The 21,174-nt window shown below is 41.7% G+C and overlaps 1 protein-coding gene across 1 annotated transcript in view; it reads left to right on the top strand.

Annotated features, from left to right (window-relative positions):
• LOC308529427 (collagen alpha-4(VI) chain-like) overlaps positions 1-21,174 on the top strand; it is a gene marked incomplete at its 5' end in the record, with an annotated part of 90,731 nt that overhangs the window by 52,946 nt on the left and 16,611 nt on the right. Inside the window, 11 exons of the mRNA XM_081105525.1 lie at positions 471-533; positions 2,149-2,211; positions 3,263-3,325; positions 6,040-6,102; positions 8,617-8,667; positions 12,745-12,780; positions 12,885-12,947; positions 14,244-14,306; positions 15,647-15,679; positions 16,516-16,573; positions 17,448-17,941. Of these exons, the coding sequence (XP_080961651.1) occupies positions 471-533; positions 2,149-2,211; positions 3,263-3,325; positions 6,040-6,102; positions 8,617-8,667; positions 12,745-12,780; positions 12,885-12,947; positions 14,244-14,306; positions 15,647-15,679; positions 16,516-16,573; positions 17,448-17,941 (1,050 nt within the window). The remainder of the gene's footprint in view (positions 1-470; positions 534-2,148; positions 2,212-3,262; positions 3,326-6,039; positions 6,103-8,616; positions 8,668-12,744; positions 12,781-12,884; positions 12,948-14,243; positions 14,307-15,646; positions 15,680-16,515; positions 16,574-17,447; positions 17,942-21,174) is intronic.

Raw genomic sequence — 21,174 nt, 5'->3', positions numbered from 1 at the left:
TTAAATCCAGTTTTTTGCTAGTTTTCTATTTGCTTTATGAGCTTTCGTTCCAGAATGTCACTCTCATTGTTGTGTTCAACATTCTGAGTTTCCTCACATGGCATAAGGGTCCTTCACACAAGTCAGCATTTAGCCCACATTCCTTAAAAGGAATGGATGGGCTTTTTAGTAACCAGTTATTATGTTAAATGGGAATGTGAGTAATTTAAACAAAGCATTTTTGCTTCCAACACTAGCTGAGTCATTGGAAGGAGATGCACAAAGCCTGGGAAAGAGCAAGGATCTGGCCTTACATTTTCCCAGCATAAGCAGAACTCCCGCCGTTTCCCTCCAACTCCACATCCTAAGAGGACTGAGCACAGATTGTCTTTTTCTTGTGACTTTCAGGTGACTTCTTGCAGGGGAGGCTGCCTTCAATAGGAACAGTAACGATGCCCTGGGAACTCACTAAGTCTTATTCATTCTGACAGGGTCTGCGTGGAGAATCTGGTGAAGACGGTTACCAAGGAGAACCTGGGTATCCAGGCTCACAGGTGGTATCAGTGAACTTGTTTCTAATGCTTATGTCCTAGATATGGCTCTACACTCTTGTGTTAACTCAATAAATCCTTCAATGGGGGTTTATTATCCCCATTTTACAGGGGAGAATTGGAGGGGGACAGAGAAGTTAGGTAAATTGGCCAATCTCACACAGCTAATAAGTGGTGAAGATGGGATTCAGACTCCGGAAGTATAGATATAACTCTCACCTCTTAATTACTGCCTGTTCAGATTACTCAAATCATATTTAATTCATTAAATTTGTATTCATCGTGGCAGAAAAAAATCAGCAACATATTTATGAAGTATATATTATACACAGGGCATTTTGCTAATAGGCCTGGGACATTCAGACCATTAAGGCAAGGATCTTGCCCTCAAGTTCAGTCCATGAGGGTTTTTTGGTGAACTATTCTGTGATAACTATAAATTTAAACTTTTCATCAGTTTTTTTGGAGTCTTCTAAATTTAACCCAAATTCCTCATTCTGTAAACACTTCGGGAATACCCTCTACATCTTTCTTTTTAAAGATCAAATTGTTTCAAAGTATCCTCAAATGGAAGAACTTAAACACATCAAATTTTACTAGCACATTGAATCATTCTCATTAACTTTAAAAGATCCTACGAGTGTCAGAAGATAATTTGAGAAGGTTTCTGCCATTTTTCCACTTGACAAAGATACTAAAGGAAGAAGTGGGTAATCAATGTGTAATTACAGATTGTATTTGATAGAAAATAGTGTCTGAACAGTGGGAGAAACAACTGAGAGATGTATTTTTGCCTTTTTTTTTTGGATCACTGGCTCATTTCAAATGTGGGCCTCCTGCTACTGTTGCTTCCTGGCCTTCTCCTTTATAGTCACTGTATTATACTGCTGAGTGCAAGGGGAGCAGGTTGTGTGGCGAACCATGAGCCGGGTAATCGATAAAACCTCTCCTTAATTCTTCCTTCCCACTGGCATGTGGGTATGATTCAATACCCACAGAGGTGATTCGATACTTCACGCAGGAGGATAGAAGCCATGATCAATGCTTCTAATAGGAAAGCATTTCTCAGAAAAGCTGGAAAAAATTAAAGTGTCAGAAATCAGTAAAGTAAAATAGATTGGGGAGGAAACGAGCAACTCTCCAGCAATGTGCCCAGTGAGATTAAGTCACTTACGTGTACTTTTGGTTCTTGGTAAAGTCAGAATGCAATTTCTTGTTTGGCCCTTATGGGTATATAAGGAAAAGGTTGAGTTTTCGAAGGAGATCACTACCCTTACAGTTTTTCTTATTCCCCTTTAAGATTTAAAATTAGTTGGGTGAATTGAAATATAAAAACCATGTTCTCAAACTTTAGTACTCATCAGATTCAACTGGAGAGATGGTTAAAAATACAGATGTGAGTTCTTTGCTTCAGTTGGAATTAGTTTGGAGTAAGTGTACCGGGGGGTGCTCCAGAGTACAAGTGCTGCTTGATAAAATGTAATAAATGAGATAGTGATGGGCCAGGACACCTTAATTTGTGCTTCCATCAGCATCCAAGATGGTTTTGTGGTTACATGGGAAAAAATGATGTAGCTCTGTAAAAATTGGTTGAATTTTAATTTTATCTTTGGACTAGGGGCCAAGAGGAAGGCAAGCACCACCAGGAGCTTTTGGACCAAAGGGCTTACCGGGTACTCGGGTAGGTTTGGAAAACAAAAAGTTGCACCACAGCTGCTCAGTTCATACACCTGAGTGTTCCTAGACAAATAACATAAAGCCACACTGTTTCTTTCTGGGATCTGTGGGCATCAGAAATGTCTAGAAATGAGCTAATTTGATGAAGTAGACATTGCTCATCAGGTATATGCCCCCTTCTACTCTAAGTATATAGTGGGAATATAGTGATCAATGAGATTGGGTTTGAACCTCAGGGGTGTGTAACCTCAGTTCGTACTTGCCTATGGTGCAACAACAACAACAAAAACAGTATCAAAGGGGAATGAGTGTCTAATTTACTCCTCAAAAGCATATAAAGAAGCATTACTATCCCAATTTTATAGATGAGGAAACTGAGGCTCAAAGGGATTAAATCACTTGTCATCTGGGTGGTAAGAGGCTGAACTGGCCTCTAACTTATGTCTCGTAGTACCTGTTCTACAACCCATACAATATCCCGGTGTTTCATAGAAGGGTCAGACCAGATTGGGGCAGATGAATGGAGTGGCTGCCTAAGGAAGGAAGCTTTTGAGATACCTTAAACCTGAGCAGCCTGATTTATGCCAGGGATAAGAGTATCCAGAGATTTAAGAGAGCAGATCCAGGAGGGCCTAAGCCCTAGTTTTGTCCTCATTCTCTTTCTTGGTTGGGAAAATTCCAGCCCCATAACTGATTGCATTATTTTCATTTTCATTTGATAATATTTTCTATTTGGGAAGGGTAAAAGTCCCGGCATTTGTCTTCCTGACCTCTTAATCAAATGGTGTTTTCCCCTCAAATAGCCAGGTAGTTCCTTCAATTCTTGGTATGTGGTAGACATGGCCTCTTGCACAGAACATCTCACTTCCCCATCCCATCCCCCAACTGAGGTAAAATGTGTATATTATGCATTGTCTATGTTGGAGGATAAAATTAATTGCATTAAAGATATTCATGAGCATATTACCGCTTCCAAACCATTTCAATAACAACAAGAGAGTCAGATAGTTAACTTTGTGGCCCTTTAGGTGACTTTGGTCATGGTCTTGTTACAGGGGAATCCTGGACCTCCAGGGCCAAATGGTTCAAAAGGAAAAGCTGGACCAAGAGGAATGAAGGTAAATGTTAGAGAATATATTCTTTCTGGATTACAACTAGGGTTTTCCTATATGAATCTCTCCTTATGTGATCATTTCCAGCATGTGTTTCTGATGTGGTTGGTGATGATAGTGACTGTCCAGTACCTTTTAGTTGGATAGATGGATACAGAGAAGGAAAGACATATAGACAGACACAGAGAAAGATGAATAGATGGTCCCTTGGATCAGTAGACAAGGACATATCAATGGGTAGATAAGTATATGCATTCACCATAAATGCAGATTCACACATTCACACCTAGAAAAAGCCATAGCAGTATAAAATTCTGTAACTGGGGCTGCATACCTGGTTTTGCAAATTTTCTTTTTTTTTTTTTTAATATTTTTTATTGATTAAGATATTACATATGTGTACCCTCTACCCCCCCTCTCCCCGCTCACCCCCTCACCCCCCCGTTGTCTGTGTCCATTGGTTAGGCCTATATGCTTGCATATAAGTCCTTTGGTTGATCTTTCCCCCTTGCCCCCACCCTCCCCTACCTTCCCTCCAAGGCCCGACAGTCCAATCAATGCCTCTCTGTCTCTGGATCAGTCCTTGTTCATCAGTTTATGTTGTTCATTATATTCCACAAATAAGTGAGATCTTGTGGTATTTATCCGCTCTCTAGTTCCATCCATGCTGTGGCAAATGGTAAGAGTTCCTTTTTCTTCTTCCTCTTCTTAAAGAATACCTTTCAGCATTTCATATAATGCTGGTTTGGTGGTGATGAACTCCTTTAGCTTTTTCTTATCCGTGAAGCTCTTTATCTGACCTTCCATTCTGAATGATAGCTTTGCTGGATAAAGTAATCTTGGTTGCAGGTTCTTGCTATTCATCTCTTTGAATATTTCTTGCCACTCTCTTCTGGCCTGCATGGTTTCTGTTGAGAAATCAGCTGACAGTCGGATGGGTACTCCCTTGTAGGTAACTGACTGTCTTTCTCTTGCTGCTTTTAAGATTCTCTCTTTATCTTTTGCTCTTGGCATTTTAATTATGATGTGTCTTGGTGTGGTCCTCTTTGGATTCCTTTTGTTTGGGGTTCTCTGCGCTTCCTGGACTTGTAAGTCCATTTCTTTCACCAGGTGGGGGAAGTTTTCTGTCATTATTTCTTCAAAAAGGTTTTCAATATCTTGCCCTCTCTCTCCTTCTGGTACCCCTATAATTCTGATGTTGGTACGCTTGAAGTTGTCCCAGAGGTTCCTTACACTATCTTCATATTTTTTGAATCTCTTTTCTTTTTTCTTTTTCGGTTGGGTATTTTTTGTTTCTTTGCATTTCAAATCTTTGACTTGATTCTTGGGATCCTCTTGTCTGCTGTTGGAGCTCTGTAAAGTATTCTTTATTTCAGTCAGTGTATGCATAATTTCTAATTGGTCCTTTTTCATGACCTCCATGGTCTCCCCATACTCCTTGAGGGATTCATTAAATTTATCGGCGGTTTCCATAAAATTCTTGACAAACCTTATAAACGTGGCCTTGAACTCTATATCCAGTCGTCTGGCCTCCTCCGTTTCTGCCAATTGTGACCTGTTTCTTTGTCTCCGCATTTTGGCTGCTTCCCTGTGTTGATAGAGTGGCCTGCGCGCCAGGTGTCCTGTAGGGCCCAGTGGCTCAGCCTCCCCAGTTACCTGGGGTGGACACTCTTGGTGCACTCTTGGTGCCTCGCTTGTTGTAGGATCACTGGGAGGAATTGACCTCCAGGCCAATTGGCTGTGGGAAGCAGCTGTGTCTGAAGTGGGAGAATGGACCCCCTCTGACCACTGGGTACAGTGGCTCCTGGATCTAAGGAGGTGCTAATTCAGCCCCTGCCTGAGGCCACACAGCAGGAACTACGAAGAGGCTCAGCTGTGAAGCAATGCAAGCCGCTGCGGGGCCTTGGGCCTTCTCTTGGAAGTTCCGGGTCTGGCTGGCCCGGCTGCAGTTAGGTAATTATCAGGTTGCAAAGTTCTGGGGCATTCACATGCAAAAGCCTCTGCCGCAGCCCGGGTGGGGCGGGGTCTCAGGGAGTCAAAAGGGCGGGGAAAGAAGCTATGGCTGATTCTCCGCGCCCGGAGTCGCGTGTCTCAGTGTCCCGGCAATGGCTGCAAGCACCTCCGAGGGAAATCTGCCCCCAAGTTCGCCCGCTGCCGCCTGAGAGAGCAGCCTCTCCCCGTATGAGACCTGGGTCCCCAGAGACTTCCCGGAGCCGGAGATCAGAGCAGTCGGGAGCTTGTGATTCAAAAAGACAGCCGCGTCCTCAGGTGCCACCCCCTTTCCGCGCGCGCGAGCCGCCGCGTACCTCTGCACTCAGCCTCCGCAGCTCCTCTGGCTCTCAGCGTGCTTTTCTTTTCTTCTAGTTGTAGAAATTACACTCAGCCAGCCTTCCTGTTGTTTTGGACGATGTTTGCTCCGTCCTTTGGGCTAATTTTCAATTGTTGTGTGGGGCGACTATTTCCCGGTGTTTATCTATGCCGCCATCTTAGTTTCTCCCTCCTAAGCAACATCGCAAATTTTGAATAATACCAAATTTTTAATTATATTTTTAGTTTTAAAATATTTTACGAAAGTCTAGAGGAAGATATTTACCTTAAACTGTAGGATGATGCCAGTGGGACTTAAAAAGTGTGACTGTAATGTTTCTTAGGAAAACTATATAAAATTGTACAAACTCATAGGAGAAAATTAATGCCATCTTTGTCCTTCTTTATATAAGGGAGAGCATGGTGATGCAGGAGAAAGAGGCCCACGGGGTCAGCAAGGACCAAGAGGACAACCTGTAAGTCCAGTTTCTCTGTTTTGGACTCTTGATTGAATTTCTTATTTCTTATTTGTTTGTATTTCACATAAAATTCTAATATTCATCATGAATGTTTGGGGTAACAAATATAACATCACCACCAGAGCTGGTGTGAATCTAGAGTCAAAGCCTCTTAAATTTTTCATATATGTAAAGAATCCAAAGATGTCTTGGGGTTTATTATGTCTTTTCACATGTTATTGAAGAGGAAAGCGCCAGTTAGCCACTTATGTTTGACAAGGATGTTACAAACATTTGAGCCATTTAGAAATACAGAGATGCTCAATGAAACTTTTTTTTTTCTTTCAGGGAAACAAATAAGACAGCCAGTCAGAGGTATAAACTTAGACTGTCAAATTTCAGAGGAAAGGCAGGGGTGGGTATATAGGTGGGAAGAGATCAACCAAAGTATAACCCATGGATACAGACAATAGGATGGTGAAGGCCTGGTGGGGGCAGGGTGGGCTAGAAGGGATCATTGGGGGGAAAAAGGAGACATATGGAATACTTTCAAAAGTAAAGATGTAAAAAATTATATTTTTATTATCAGTCTTACAGAAGTTCCCCCATTTTCCATCTTTTTGCCCCCCTCCATCCAACTCCTGCCCCAACCCTGGCCTTCCCCCCACTATTGTCTGTGTCCATTGGTTATGTATATATGCATACATTACATGTTCTCTCCACCCCCTTCCCCACTGAGATCTGTTATTCTGTTCCATGCACCCATGGAGAGGTGCAAACTTTTAAGGACATGAATTTGATTATCCAGAGCATAGACATAATCTTTGAAGACCAAAGACCGTAAAAGGTTTACTTCAACAGATAACACTTCCAAAGACAGGGCTATGCATTTTCACCTTAGTCATTGCACTGAATGTACGATCGTTAGTTATTTTATGACTATTTTCAATTCAGCGTCTTATTGGAATGGGCTTTATGAGAGCAACGTGTCTTTCCTGAAACTCATATTTCTGAGATTTCTCTCATCAACAGTAGGAAGGACCTGTGTCTGTTTTACACCCAGCACTACAATTGCATTTGTTGGCAAGGAGAGAAAATAAAAGCAGGTCTCAGAAGCTTAAACTTAAATGAGGCAAGGAAAAAAAAACACAGAACAAGATTACTGTCAAGTGAAATGTAAGGCAAATATTGTTTTGCATCTACACTCAGTTCAGATGATGAAGTTAACACTGTTAGACTTTATTAAAACATTCTGATTTAAAATAATAGCAAAGCTTGTTTCTATTGACCTTTGCTGGGGGGCAAACAAAGCTGGGAAGCAATGTCTTTCTTGAAGGTGTCATTTCAGGGATGTTGGGAGGTGTTGGATATCTCCAAAATACATGGTTTAAGTTCTGGGGTTACAGATGCTGAACGCTCTGCATGGAGTAACAGCAAATGAACCTCATCCGCATTCTTTCCTCGTTGCCATTCATTTTTGGCAACCTTCTTTATCTTATTTTAATAAGATTTCAAACTTTCCTTCTTAGCTATAAGAATGGCTTAAAATAAAAAATTGTTCTTCTCAGTTAATGTATTTGATTCAGGTGCAGTATTTGTCTATTCAGTACAAGGTGCCGGAACGTTTCTGCATTCACTCTTCATTATAGAAAGCTCGCTGTCTATATGTAAAGATGCTAAGATTCTATAGTATTATCAACATTTTTATAATTATTATCATCAGCCCTACCTCTACCACCGTCACCTCTACCACCACCACCACCATTACCCTGACCAATATCACTGCCACCATCATAACCATCACAACCATTACTACTCCCTGGCCACCATCATCACTATTACCGCCGCCATCAGCAGTAGAATAAGGACCACTTACCAAGTACTTGCTCTGTGCCTGGCATCATGCTAAGGATTTTCCATGCACGATCTCACTCAATCTCCCAACCATACTAGATAGATTATATTATTATCCCCATTTAACATATAAGGAAACTGAAGCTTGAAGAGGTTGAGTAACTTGCCTAAGGCTACTCATGCAACCAGTGTTGGAAATGGAATAAAAATTCAGGCCTGTCTGGGTTTTCAGTGTATAAACATATTCACTAAACTACATGGCTTCTATCCAAATCTTTCCCCCCAAAGTCTGTCTTTATCCCTAGAGATTTACCAATTCTGGAACTTCTCCCATTGTTCCTTTATCCTACAAGGAAAGCAAGTTTGCTCCAGGAGGACTTTGTATCGTGATTGGGCTTCTTACACCCATGGTATCATCTTGCTGAAGAGGGGGTTAAAAATGAAAGAAAATACAACACATTTATTTATATAATGGTCTTTAAAAACTTTAAACCCTATTCCATCCTTATCCTTGGATGGTAGTCTAGTGTATATCCCATGAGGCTGGGATAAACCTCCATCAAGCCCCTTCTGCCTTCCCCACCTCCTTGCACTGCTGATTTTTCCAAGGGTGCAGATAATATTATCAACCAAGTGTTGATCTGGGTGACTCTACATCATCTTGTGTCATTTTCTTAGGGTCTATTTGGTCCCGATGGATATGGACATCCGGGAAGAAAAGGAACAAAGGTGAGAGTTACCTTACAGAGTATTTTGAACTAAAGACTATAGCTTTTATTTTACTAGAATAAGAGTTATTACTCAAGTGGCATGACAGGAATGGTTTCTACGTATTGTTTACGACATGTTGTGGCTGCCAGAGTTTCCTCCTTAAAAAAGAAAAGCTGGTTTTGTCACTCCCTTATTTAAAAATCAAACTCCTCACCTCATCTTCTTTCTACCCACACCAGGTATTCCTACCCCAGCTCTGGGCATGCCAGGTTCTTTCCAAGCTCCTTACCTTTGCACGCACTCTTGCCTCTGTTTGGGGATGTCCTTCCCCATCTCCCTCCTTTGGCCAATTTTTACTCATTTTTCTAAAACCAACTCAGATATCAACTTCTATGGAAGACAGAATTTGTTGTCCTATATTCTGTGTTCCCAGAGCACATATTTCTACAGTAGCCCCTTTCCATGTAATTTGTTCCTGCCTATTTGTCTACCTCCCAGTCTGTGAACCTGATAGCAGAACTGCATCTTCCCCCTTTTTGTATTCCTGGAACAGAGGCTGGCACAGAATAGGTGCTCAATAAGTATATTTACATATTTCTACTCCCATAAGAAGCTGGTATTTTAACATGTAGTGAAATGAGTTACAGACAGAGGTTTTGAAGCATGGAAGTCACACGAATCTTGTTAAGTAAATCACATGTCATTAGCCCCAGTTATTCTTGGTTCTTTAGCTTGCAAGTTATAATTACGGCTGCACGAAATAAGTCACTGGGATGTTCAGCGATGCTCAGCTACTTAACAATGTCAGGATTCTGGGCTGGCTTGTCTAAAACTCTCTTGTTTCCCTTGTGGCTGCTGGATAGCACCACTGCCATTTTATTGAGCAGGAAAATGCCTCAAACACAGTGATCCGTTAGTATAGATCTGTGGAACGATGAACAGTGTGGGACCTCAGGGATCATCTCCTTTAGCCTTGTTAATTTACAGATAAGAAAATTGAGACTCAGGGGAGTGCAGTAACTTGCCTGTGGTCACATAGCTGGTTAGAGACCGAGCTGAGCGTAGAGACTAGTTCTTTGGAGCCCCGTCCTGGCAAATTAAGTCTTTCTTCTCCAGGGGAGAGTTTGCATAGCAGGGAATTTGGGTAGAATTCAAACGTGCATATTTTGAGCCACATACCACCTCTGAGCTGAGCACAAATGCTAGTCTCTGCTTATGGTGATACACGTAACATTGTGGAACACACAGATTCACTCCACATTTGCATGAGTTTTTCCTGGCAAGTCATGATGGTCTCACTTTAAGCGGTCCTTACTGCTGCTTGGCCAGCAGGCTACATTTTCCTTGTCTGTTCACGCTCCTCTTCTCTGAGCGATCTGTATCATACCTGCTCCTTTCCATAGATCATTCCCAGCATAAACAGAGGCGGAAATATCTCTTATGTAAAAAACTCCCAAACCAAACCCCTGATTTAAATATATACTTTCTTAGCCCCATTTCTCTCTGGCAACTCTTTGAAGGAGTAGGTCTATACCCATGGTTCCACTACAGCTGATTTTACCCTCCAGGGGTCATCTGGCAATGTCTGAAGGTATTTTGGTTGTCAAAACTGGGGGAAGGGTTACTATCGTAAGTAGAGACCAGAGATACTATTTTTCATCCTATATACAATCCACAGGACAGCTCCTCACAACAAAGAACCCTTAGGTCCCAAATGTCAGCAGTGCTGGGGTTAGAAGCTCCGCTTTCTTTCCTCTGGTTCGCTAATGACAATTGAGTCTTCAACCCTTGACTTTCCCCACCCAACTTCATGCTTTAGTTGAGGTTAAATCCATGGTGCTAAGTCCAGTGGCCAGTTCTCTGCCCTCATCATACTCCATGTCTCAGCAGCACTTGACAAAGATGATCCTGGGCTTGTTCTTGAAACCTTTCCCGTCTCATCTGCCAGAACACCCACTTTCCTGGTTTTCACTGGCTGTTCTTTCTCAGTCTCCTTTGCCGGATCTTCTGAAAATGTTCTTGAGCTCTAACTATTGAATCTCCTTACATTTTTCTCCCCTTTACTCACTCCTTAGGTGAGTTTATCCAGTCCCATGGCATCAAGTGCCATCTAATCTGTGATCTCCAGTTTATTTCTTCACCTTGGATCAATCTCCTAAACAAACTCCAAATGTTTCCACTTGTCTATCTAATAGGCACCTTAAAAGTGGCATGTCCCAAAGCAACATTTCTCTTCTTCTTTTGTTTGTGAACCTTTTAGTATGAAAATATTCAAACATATATACAAGTGGAAAGACATATACTAATGCCTCCCCCCATGGATCCAACACTTAGCTCAAACAATGCAATGCCCTTCTCCAATTTTGCTTTGTTTTATTTCTACTCCCACCCACTTATCATCTCACCATTTTTTAGAAGCAAATCCCAGATATCATATATTTCATACATAAATATTTCAAGTTGCATTTCTGAAATATTCTTTAAAAAGATAATAACCACATCTAAGAATCAACCATAATCCTTTAATATCATCAAACATCCAGGGAGTCAAAACTGATTTCGCTGACAGCCTGCTCCTCCTCCAACCTTCCCTGTCTCAGGAGGGGAGACTCTGTCCTGCTAGTTACTCAAGACAGACACTTGCAGTATCTTTACTAAGTGTCTTTCTCTAACCCCCTACCATTAAACCATCAACAAATAATGGTGAGTCTACTTTCAAAATACATCCAGCATTTCATCACTTTGCATCCCAACCACTGCCACCCTCTGGGCCAAGCCAGCATGATTTCCCACCTGGATTACTGCAGTAGGCGCCTAACTGGCCTCTCTGCTCCCACCCTTGCCTCACCTAGTTAGTTCTTCATGCAACAGCCAGAGCCTCCTTTAAAACACATAGTCAGATCATGCCACTCCGTTACTTAAAGTCAAGCTGTGGCTCCTGATATCATTCAGAGTTAATCCCACTGTTCCCTACAAAACTACACAATCTAGCCCCTCTGTGAACTCTCTGACCTCATTTCCTCCTGATCCCTCACCCCAAACCCATCCTGCTTCAGTGTTCCTCAAGCATGGCACACTCTTACCTCAGGGTTTTTAAAAAATACGTTTTTTTATTGATTCTTAGAGAGAGAGGAAGGGAGAAGGATATATAGAGAGAAACATCCATGAGAGAAAGATATCCATTGGCTGCCTCTTACACGCCCCTTACTGGGGATTGAGGCCAGAACCCGGGCATGTGCCCTGACCAGAAATCAAACCAGGGACCTCTTGGTTCATGGGCTGATGCTCAATCACTGAGCCACACTGGCTGGGCTTGTGTCAGGGTTGTTGTTGTGGTTTTTTTTTTAAATGTTCTTCCCTCTGCCTGAAATGCTCTTCTCCCAGATATTTGCTTGGCTTGCTTCCTCAATTTATGCTGGTATTTGCCCTAATGCCATCTTTACTGAAAGGCTTTGTCTGACCACCTTATATAAAATAGTATCCCTGTTCCCCCCATTTACCCATGTCATTCTTTGTCCCTTAATCGCCTTTCTGGAATAGCATTTATCTCTTCCTGATGTATTATACCTCTCTTCCTCACTTGTGGGTAAGTTCCATGATAGCAGTGGTGTTTGTTCTGTTCAATGCTGAATTCCCAGTGCGTAAGGAAGTGCCTGGCACACAGTAAGTGCTAAATAAATGTTTGTTGAATGAATAATTGCTTTGTGGTGTGCCTTTGATCTGACAATGAGGATCTGCTTCCCAGCAGCCAATCTGATGCTCCTTCCCTCGTTTTCCACGGGATGGGGCCTCTGGTTACTTAAACTGATAGGTTAAAATGCTTAAGAAGGCAGTTTTATTACACATGTATCAAGGAAGGTGAGGGATTTGTAAAAATCATGTGCGAGTCGTTTCACAATGAATTGTAGGAATAAAACATGGCCACTTGAGATTAGCTCAAGATAATGTTTGATATAGTTGTTTTTTCTGGTTCCTGTTTGGGTCTTTTCCCTCAAAAAGTTATTATTTCTCCCCTCCCCCCCCCCCCCAAAGAATGCCAAAGAAAGATATAGCAACATGACTTTAAACAAGACCGTTTCTCATTTCGGACCCTAGGGTGAACCTGGATTTCCTGGCTATCCTGGCACACAAGTAAGAAGATAGCTTCCCGGGCCTGGCAGCTGGTATGCAGCATGTGCCATTTGTTTGTGCTTATTTTTATTTACACTCAAGGTTTTTCTTTTGATTCTATCAAGGGAGAAGATGGTGACCCAGGCCATCGAGGAGAGAAGGGGGCAAAGGGAATCAGAGGGAAGAGGGTAAGAATCAAAGGAATTTCCCAAGATCTAGAAAGGCCTATATCATGACACTCTACTCAGAGGAGCATATTTCCATTGGTTTATTGGGCTTCTTAGAAGGAAACCCAGGTCATCCTCAAGCAGGCACATTGCACACCCTCCTTGGGCTCACTCCCCCCTGGATCCCACTCTTGTTTACCTTCTGAATGCAAATGCAGCTCCCCAACCATAACAGAAAAATCCAAGTTGGCGTTTCAGTTATGCAATATCAACCTTTAAAAAATAAGTTTGGAGGCACGTCTAGATATCCTTTGGGAATGGTATTGTTTTAGCTGCAGAGAAAATGTTGCTGTTTCTTTGAGATTCTTCCAAACCTTAGCCTTCTCTTAGCTTTTTTAGAACTACACTCTCACGAATGTGGCTGCCATCTTGGTGGACTTTGAGTTGTATTTTCACTGTGCTTTATAGAGTCTACCATTAAAAATCTATTCCTTCAGGGACTGAAGATTCAAGCTTGAAGAGCCCCAATCACTAGCAGCTCTTTTTGGAAAGAGTACCCCTGTGGATACCTAAGACCTTGGTTGTGTTTAGCTGGTAGACATTAGAGAGCAATGTCTGATGTGGGAAGAGGACATGGATCAGTGTTCAGTGGAAGAAAAGAGGAAAGAGGATGTATATATTTTTAGGAACTCAATAATTGGTATTTTTATACACTGGCAAGGACATAAAGAAAAATTTGATCTATGTTTAACTTGGCTTGCTACTGGCTAATATTGCCCTGCTCAGCTAAACCTAACTCTCTGATTTCTAATCTGAAAAGATAAAACATCAATTACATGCAAGTAATGCTATGTCAGTTCAAATACCTGTAAAATAAGCAGCGAATCCATGATTAGCATACACCTTTTCTCATACATTGAAGACCAGAAGGGGGTAGAAGAGCTTTTTCTTTCTCTTGATGCCACACCTTCAATGCATACTTGATGCATCTTTTAATTATGTGATCTGGAGGCTCAACTGAATACGACATTCTTTAAGGCTGCTTGGAAATATGTATACATGTTGATTGGAATTAGGTATGTGTGTGTGTGTGTGGGGGGGGGGGGATGAGGGGGTGGATTTAGATGGTTCCCATAGAGATCCCTTCTCTTTCTGGTTTCTGTGTCTCACTCTACTGATCACAGTGCATAAACTAATGGGTCTATAGTAGACTCATTGTACCTTCGGTATAATGACAACTTGATATCTCAAAGTGATGACTGTAATAAGAGTTATATTCAAGGTGGGAAGCTTATTCCTGTGGTTGATCATTTTTAGGGTAATGCTGGCTTTCCAGGATTTGTTGGAACTCCAGGTGACCAAGGCCCTCCAGGACCACGGGTAACATGGACTCTTCTCTTTCTCTTCTTGTCAACCTTGTGTAAAAATGAATAAAGATTTGCTAAGAGGCATCTCTAAAAAGAAATGAACATTTGGGACACACAAGAGCATCTATTAGGGAATGGGCCAAATTTGCTTTACATTTGCTTCAAGTCCTTACAGAGTATATTGATTCAACATAAATGTTTCACTTGGAAGATGGGGAAGATATTAGAGTGACTGGAGATGTATGAATCTGTCATAATACATAAACCCATAATAATACTCACTGGAGAATGAGTTTATCAGTGTCAATAAGATGAGCAACAACATTTATGCCAAAACTAGAAGGAAATCCTAACATAAGAGACATTTATGTACTCTTAACTGAACTGACAATGTTGCAAGCCCACAAATATTTTTCTAATTCCATGGAAGGCCATTTGGTATGAAAGGAAAGACTTGGGGCTATTGTCATTTTGCCCCATGGCTCATCCTAGAGTGAGTCAGCCATGGGTTGAACCTAGTGGTTTCACTACTGTGAAGGTACAACAAAGTCACAGAATAAAAAAATCTTAGCCCTAGCTGGTTTGGCTCAGTGGATAGAGCATTGGACTATGGACTGGAAGGTCCTAGGTTTGATTCTGGTCAAGGGTACATGCTTGGGTTGCTGGCTCGATCCCCAGTAGGGGGTGTGCAGAAGGCAGCTGATTGATGATCCTCTCTCATCATTGATGTTTCTCTCTTTCCCTCTCCCTTCCTCTCTGAAATCAATAAAAATATATTTTAAAAAATATCTTAGAAGGATCACCCATGCCCATTATGCAGATGAGACTATGAATACAAAGGTTGAGATTACAGTGACCTGCTCAAGGTCACACATTATTACTCCCTTTAGAGTCTAAATAAGGCAGCTCTCATTCTGAAGGGTGCAGGGAAGATTTGTTAAGTTCTTAGGCAAAGGCAAGGTGGTGGTGGGTGGCTGGAGGAGAAAGGGTAGGGGAGGACTGGGTTCTACTTTAGAACTGTTATGAATGACCCTGAAATCTTGAATGGCCTTTTTTTTTTTCTGAATTATATCCTAAACTGTGGCTTTGTCTCAAAATGACTTGATCTTCTAAAAGTTATGTATCATGTACCTGGGTCTCCCTGACTCCAAGATCTGGGATATACCTCCTAGGCACCCTGACCTTTTTTAAGGGGTCAGACAGAACTTCAGGGCCAGGAGTGAAGGGCAGAAGTGGTCCAAGAAGGGCAGAAGTTCACCCTGGTGAACTTTATAAGAACCTCTTGCCAACTCAGGATAAAAATGTACTGGGCCTCAGAATTTTGCATCTTAAATCTGTTTCTGTTCTTTCCAGGGCATCAAGGGCCCCAGAGGCTTGGCAGTGATGGTAAGTGAATATTTTAATTCTAAACTGCATTCTTTTCAGAACACAGAGCTTTCCACTTTGACAAAACAGAAATCTATAAAGATTCTTTAGTTTTGCCTCTTATGAATTCTGTTGGTACTTTAAGTTTATAGACTTTACCAAATCAAATAAAAAGAGTAGAATAATATTTTGAATCCTGGAGGGGATCTGGATGTTTTTGAGTAATACCCGTTGTCATGAAAGGAAAGACTGAGGCCACGCCCCTACGCAATATGCCTTTTTGTGAAGTTCAAAAATTGCTTATAAAGTATTTATAAGCCAACATACAGCACAGCCTTGGGCTTTGTGTCTCATGGAACACCTGGAAACAATCTCAAAAGTTATGATTTTTTTTTTATGTTCCAAGTCCAAACATACTATTGGTGGGCGGAGGGAGGAAGTGGGGACAGCTGAGGAGCAGGAAGTGAAGGGGCTGAGGAAGAACAGGACAGAGGGGAGGGGATCAAAGGAATGAAGCACAATTCTAGGGGAGGTGTTAGAGTACCTGTCTTGGCAGTCATTCTAAAGAAGTGTGCCAGGATTTGCTAATATAGAGATCCAAAAATTGAAGGCATTTCCCTGCCTTCTGTGCTGAGATTCCTGGGTTTATACTTTTTCAAAATCAGATTTGAGTCCTTTGCTTTGTGAGGCAGATAAAAAAAGAAAAAGGAATTCCTCTTATCTATCTCTCTCTAATAATATAGGCATTATCTGTATGTAAGATATTTTATAAGTGCTTTAAAATACCCACGGGATCCAGAAATATACCTGCTAGATGGTTTTAATTGCTGTAACAATTTTCATGTTTTCTGTGGCAGCTTAAAAAGCTTCAGATAGGGACTGATGATATCCACATGACATTTCTAAGTCACCAGGGTGAGGAGGAATATACTTCAAATTAAATGCTTTTTCCTTTTTTCTCTCTCTCCATCTTTCTAACAGCCTTGTGAACTCGTCGATGTCATACGAGAAAACTGCCGTAAGTTGTTTGAAAAAGGCTCAAAAGGAGCCAGTGGTGTGAAAAGAGGATGAATCATGGATTGGGGACATAAGTCACTGTGGATTTGACTGAGGTTGGGAGGCACCATTGTCCATCATGAAAGGCTCCTATAAATAAATATATTTAGCTCAGTCCCCACTTGGATAACTAATCTTCCTCAGTGTGGCCTTAGAAATGAAATGGTCAAAATGCGTATCATCTCAGTATGATGCCACTGTATGGTATGGTAGCCCATGAAATGCAGTGGTGATTGCACTCCTGCACGACTGCATCTTGGTGTTTCTTATCACAAAGCAGGCAAAGAGAAGCTTTGTTCTTTTGTTGTTGTTTTTAATCTTCACCTGAGGATATTTTTTTCCATTGATCTTTAGAGAGAGGGGAAGAGAGGGAGGAGGAAAGACAAAGAGAGAGAAACATCGATGTGAAAGAGACCAATTGATTGGTTGTCTCCTGCACACACCCGACCAGGGCTGGGGATCAAGCATTTAACCTGAGCTACATGACCTTGACCAGAATCGAACCCGAGACCCTTCAGCCTGCGGGGCCCATGGTCTAACCACTAGGCAGAAGCACTCACATGGAAAACATACCACTACTCATGTGAACTGACAATGTCCTCTTTTCTCTCCAAAATAATTTCCCTTCCAGCGTGTTCAGCAGGTAAATAATATTTTTTTTTCTTATTCACTCAAATCTTCACTTGTTAGAGGCATTGCAGAAAATCTTAAATCCGTGTTTCCATGTGTCAAGGTGTTTCCAAGTGCCCAGTGTTCCCGACCGAAGTGGTCTTTGCCTTGGACATGTCAAATGACATCTCCGACTTGGATTTTGAGCGGATGAGAGACATTTTATTATCTCTGTTGATGAAGATGGAAATAAGTGAGAGTAACTGCCCAAAGGGTGCGCGAGTGGCCATCGTTTCATACAACGACAAAATAGATTACCTGATTCGCTTCTCGGACTACAGGGGGAAGCCCGCCCTCCTCCAGGCAGTCAGGAAAATCCGCCGGGAAAGGTCATCGGGCAGCAGGAACCTTGGGGCCGCCATGAGGTTTGTGGCAAGGCATGGATTCAAACGTGTGCGCTCGGGCCTTCTCACGAGGAAAGTGGCTGTGTTCTTCCAGGCGGGCTGGGCCTCTGACGCGGAGTCCGTCAGCACGGCCACCCTGGAGCTCGGTGCGCTCGACATCACCCCTGCAGTCATCACCTTCACAGCGGAGCACAACCTTCCGGATGCCCTGGTGGTATGTGGGGGAACCCCTTGGGGGGCAGGGGAACTGGGTCAGTTAGTACATGGTCCTTACCTCTCCATCAAGGACCACAGGAGGAGTGAGAGCTGTTCAAGGGAAGAATTTCCCAGAAATTGATGTGCATGCATGGAGGGTGTATTCATTATGGACTCTGCTTTTAGTGCTGGCTGGCCATTCTTGAGCACATACTTCGTGCTATGTCCCTCATAAATTATTTAATTATTCCCCAAACTCTGTACGTTAGGTTTATGGTATATCTCCTTTTCAGAAAACTGAGGCTTGGAGACGTTAAGTCTGTCATTGAAAGTCAAGTATCTGGTTGGTGGCAGACTGATGTCTGCCTTCAGAGCTTACGTTAAACCACGGTTGTAAGTTGTTTTGTGGGGGTCCACAGGATATAATTTTCTTTTCTCACTTGGGTCTAGAAAATACGTATCCATAGAGGAAAGCAGATAATGTGGACCGATTTTAAGTGAAGAGCTGGTTGGGTTTTTATATGTTTACACCCCCATATATGTGCTATTGGCTGGGGAGTCTAACTTGGGGATGAGACCTTACACTTCTCAGGGCAAACCTTCACAGTTTTTATAGCCCTCTGAAATCTCAGCTGCTGGCTGGGGGTGGGGGGGTGGGGGTGGGGGAGGACGGGCAGCCCTTTCACATACCCTTCCTACCAGTCTCACTGTGGCTTCTTCTGTAAATCCTTGCTTATAAGACTTATTTTCAGCTAGTCGTCAGTTGGTTATTCAGGTTGATTGCTCTATATTTTAATTGTAATTCCAGTTTGGTCCTGGGAGGAACTGAGTGTAACATCCACCTACTCCACTCACCGTCTTGGATCTAAGTTGCTATTCTCTACTTAAGAGCCTCCCGGAGGCTTATGAGTGTCAGGTTGAGCCATGTGACATTGCCAATATTCAATTGTTTTTGACTGGAAAAAATGGAAATGTCATATCATTCGACCTAATAGCTAATGAGTTTGGCTGGGCTAGACTACTTCATTTTCTTTGGAGGTTGAGTGTGCAATAGCAGCAGTAGGTGAGAGATTTTGTTGACACAGCTGTGAATATACTTCTGAGAATCAATAGATAAAATTGTGACAGCTTGAAAACTGATGGAAAGGATGGACAAATATTTTGGGCTTTGAGAAACAAAGTTAAAATGCAGAGGGTGCATTCCTTGTTCAGGATACGTCCTTTTTGCCTAGCACAGTGGTTCTCAACCTTCTGGCCCTTTAAATACAGTTCCTCATGTTGTGGCCCAACCATAAAATTATTTTCGTTGCCACTTCATAACTGTAATGTTGCTACTGTTATGAATGGTAATGTAAATATCTGATACGCAGGATGGTCTTAGGTGACCCCTGTGAAAGGGTCATTCGACCGCCAAAGGGGTCGAGACCCACAGGTTGAGAACCGCTGGCCTAGCAGGATGTCTGGACAGGGATGGGTTAGTGGGGATGGAGGCAACTCTCAATGACCTCCTGAAAGGAGTGATAAAGGCAGAGTATAAACAAATAATGGTTTACATTAGAGATGTAGGTTTTGTCTTTGACTCTTTCATCAATAATGAGGTGACTTTGGAAAAGTCACTTCAACTTTCTGAGTTTCATTTTGCTCAGCTCTAAAATGGAGAGGGTCACAACTAGACATTATCTAGGCTTCTTGCCAGGTGTAACTATTTTCTGGAAGGCATTTCCCTAATGATTGGAGAGTGATATGTAGGGTAAAGTTACATCCCTCAAATGCTCATCAGTGCTGCTGTCTGAGAGCAGACAGTACTTGGATCTGATGTAGAGATGATCCTTCCCCAAGAGGTTCTTGCCCTCTTTGTTGCTTTAGGTTCCGAGTAACAGGATATAGTGGCTTGTGAGAAGAACTTGCCTGCTTACATATTCATGGGCCTCATTCCTGTCACTTCTATCTGCTCTCCTCTCCATTTCTTGGACATATTCTTGCCCCAGGATGCTGGGACACCACTCTGTTCCTTAAATTTAACAATTTAGAAAGGATGTTAAATGGTGCTTGCCAACTCAAATGTAATAAATGACCTCATTTCTGGTTATATTAGCAAGGAGATAAACTGTGAAAATGAGAACCGCCTTTCAGGGCCTTTTAGAAAAATCTTCATTTCTTTACAACTGGGCATATTGCAACATTAACCTCCCCTATCCTGGGCTCTATTTGTAGGGGAGTCCAGTTAGGAGAGTGTGAATTTCCTGTGACTTTTCTTCTGAATGATCTGCCTAGGGCTTTCCTTGACTATCTGTGGAGACTTTGTCTTTCACCTCCATATTATTTTATTTTTGAGAACAACACCCAGATGCTTCTGGCAAAATGATGGTTATTCAATTTGAAACAATTATATAAACAGATGCCCTAACGTCTCAGTGCATTTAAACATGCTTGGAGGCTGTGGGTATATTGAAAAGATTCTTTAAACCATCCATTGAGTCCTCTCAGCCCTGGATAAAACAGTATTACAGCATTTGGACTATTTAGCCTAATCCCATTGTCAAGAAGTGTCCAAGGGTCTCAAAACATGACTTCATTCACCCAATTTTTTAAAAGTTAAAAACCAGGGGATTACAGGAAAAATGCAATTTGTGTGCCAGATTTCAAATTTAATTTTTCTGTATAAAAAATATAGCATATGTTCCCTTGAAACAATACCTAAGAAAATAGCTCATGTTTATTGAGCCAGGCTCAGTTCTAAGATCTTCCCACTTATTGATTCACTTAATCCCAGTGAGATAACTATTAATATGGGCTCATGTTCTAGATGATGAAACTAAGAGACGTTAACTTGCTCAAGGTTTGGAATTCCCATTAGCAATGAGGTTTTAATTAAGAAGTCAAAAATAGGAAGAGAGTTTAGACGTTCAAAGTTCTTTCCATGCATTAATTTATTTTATCTTTACAGCAATACTATGAGATAGATCTATGAACTGGCCCTATTTCTATTTGTGTATTGTTCTTAAAAAAACAAACCCTAAGGAATGGATTTGGATTTCTGACTATCATGAAGATAAAAAGTAAAATGAGCTTTAGAAGATGAAAATGCAGGGGTGGGCAAAAGTAGATTTATCTAAGTTGTGAGTACACACAATCATTCTTTTTTTTTAAAAATATTTTTAAAAAAATTGATTTTAGAGAGAAAGGGAGAGTGAGAGCAAGAGAGAGAAAATTGACATGAAAGCATCATATCAATTGGTTGCCTCCTACATA

Source organism: Myotis nattereri (assembly GCF_964212035.1).
Source record: "Myotis nattereri genome assembly, chromosome: 14".
NCBI classification, from domain to species: Eukaryota; Metazoa; Chordata; class Mammalia; order Chiroptera; family Vespertilionidae; genus Myotis; species Myotis nattereri.
This window is presented reverse-complemented; position numbering and strand designations above follow the sequence as displayed.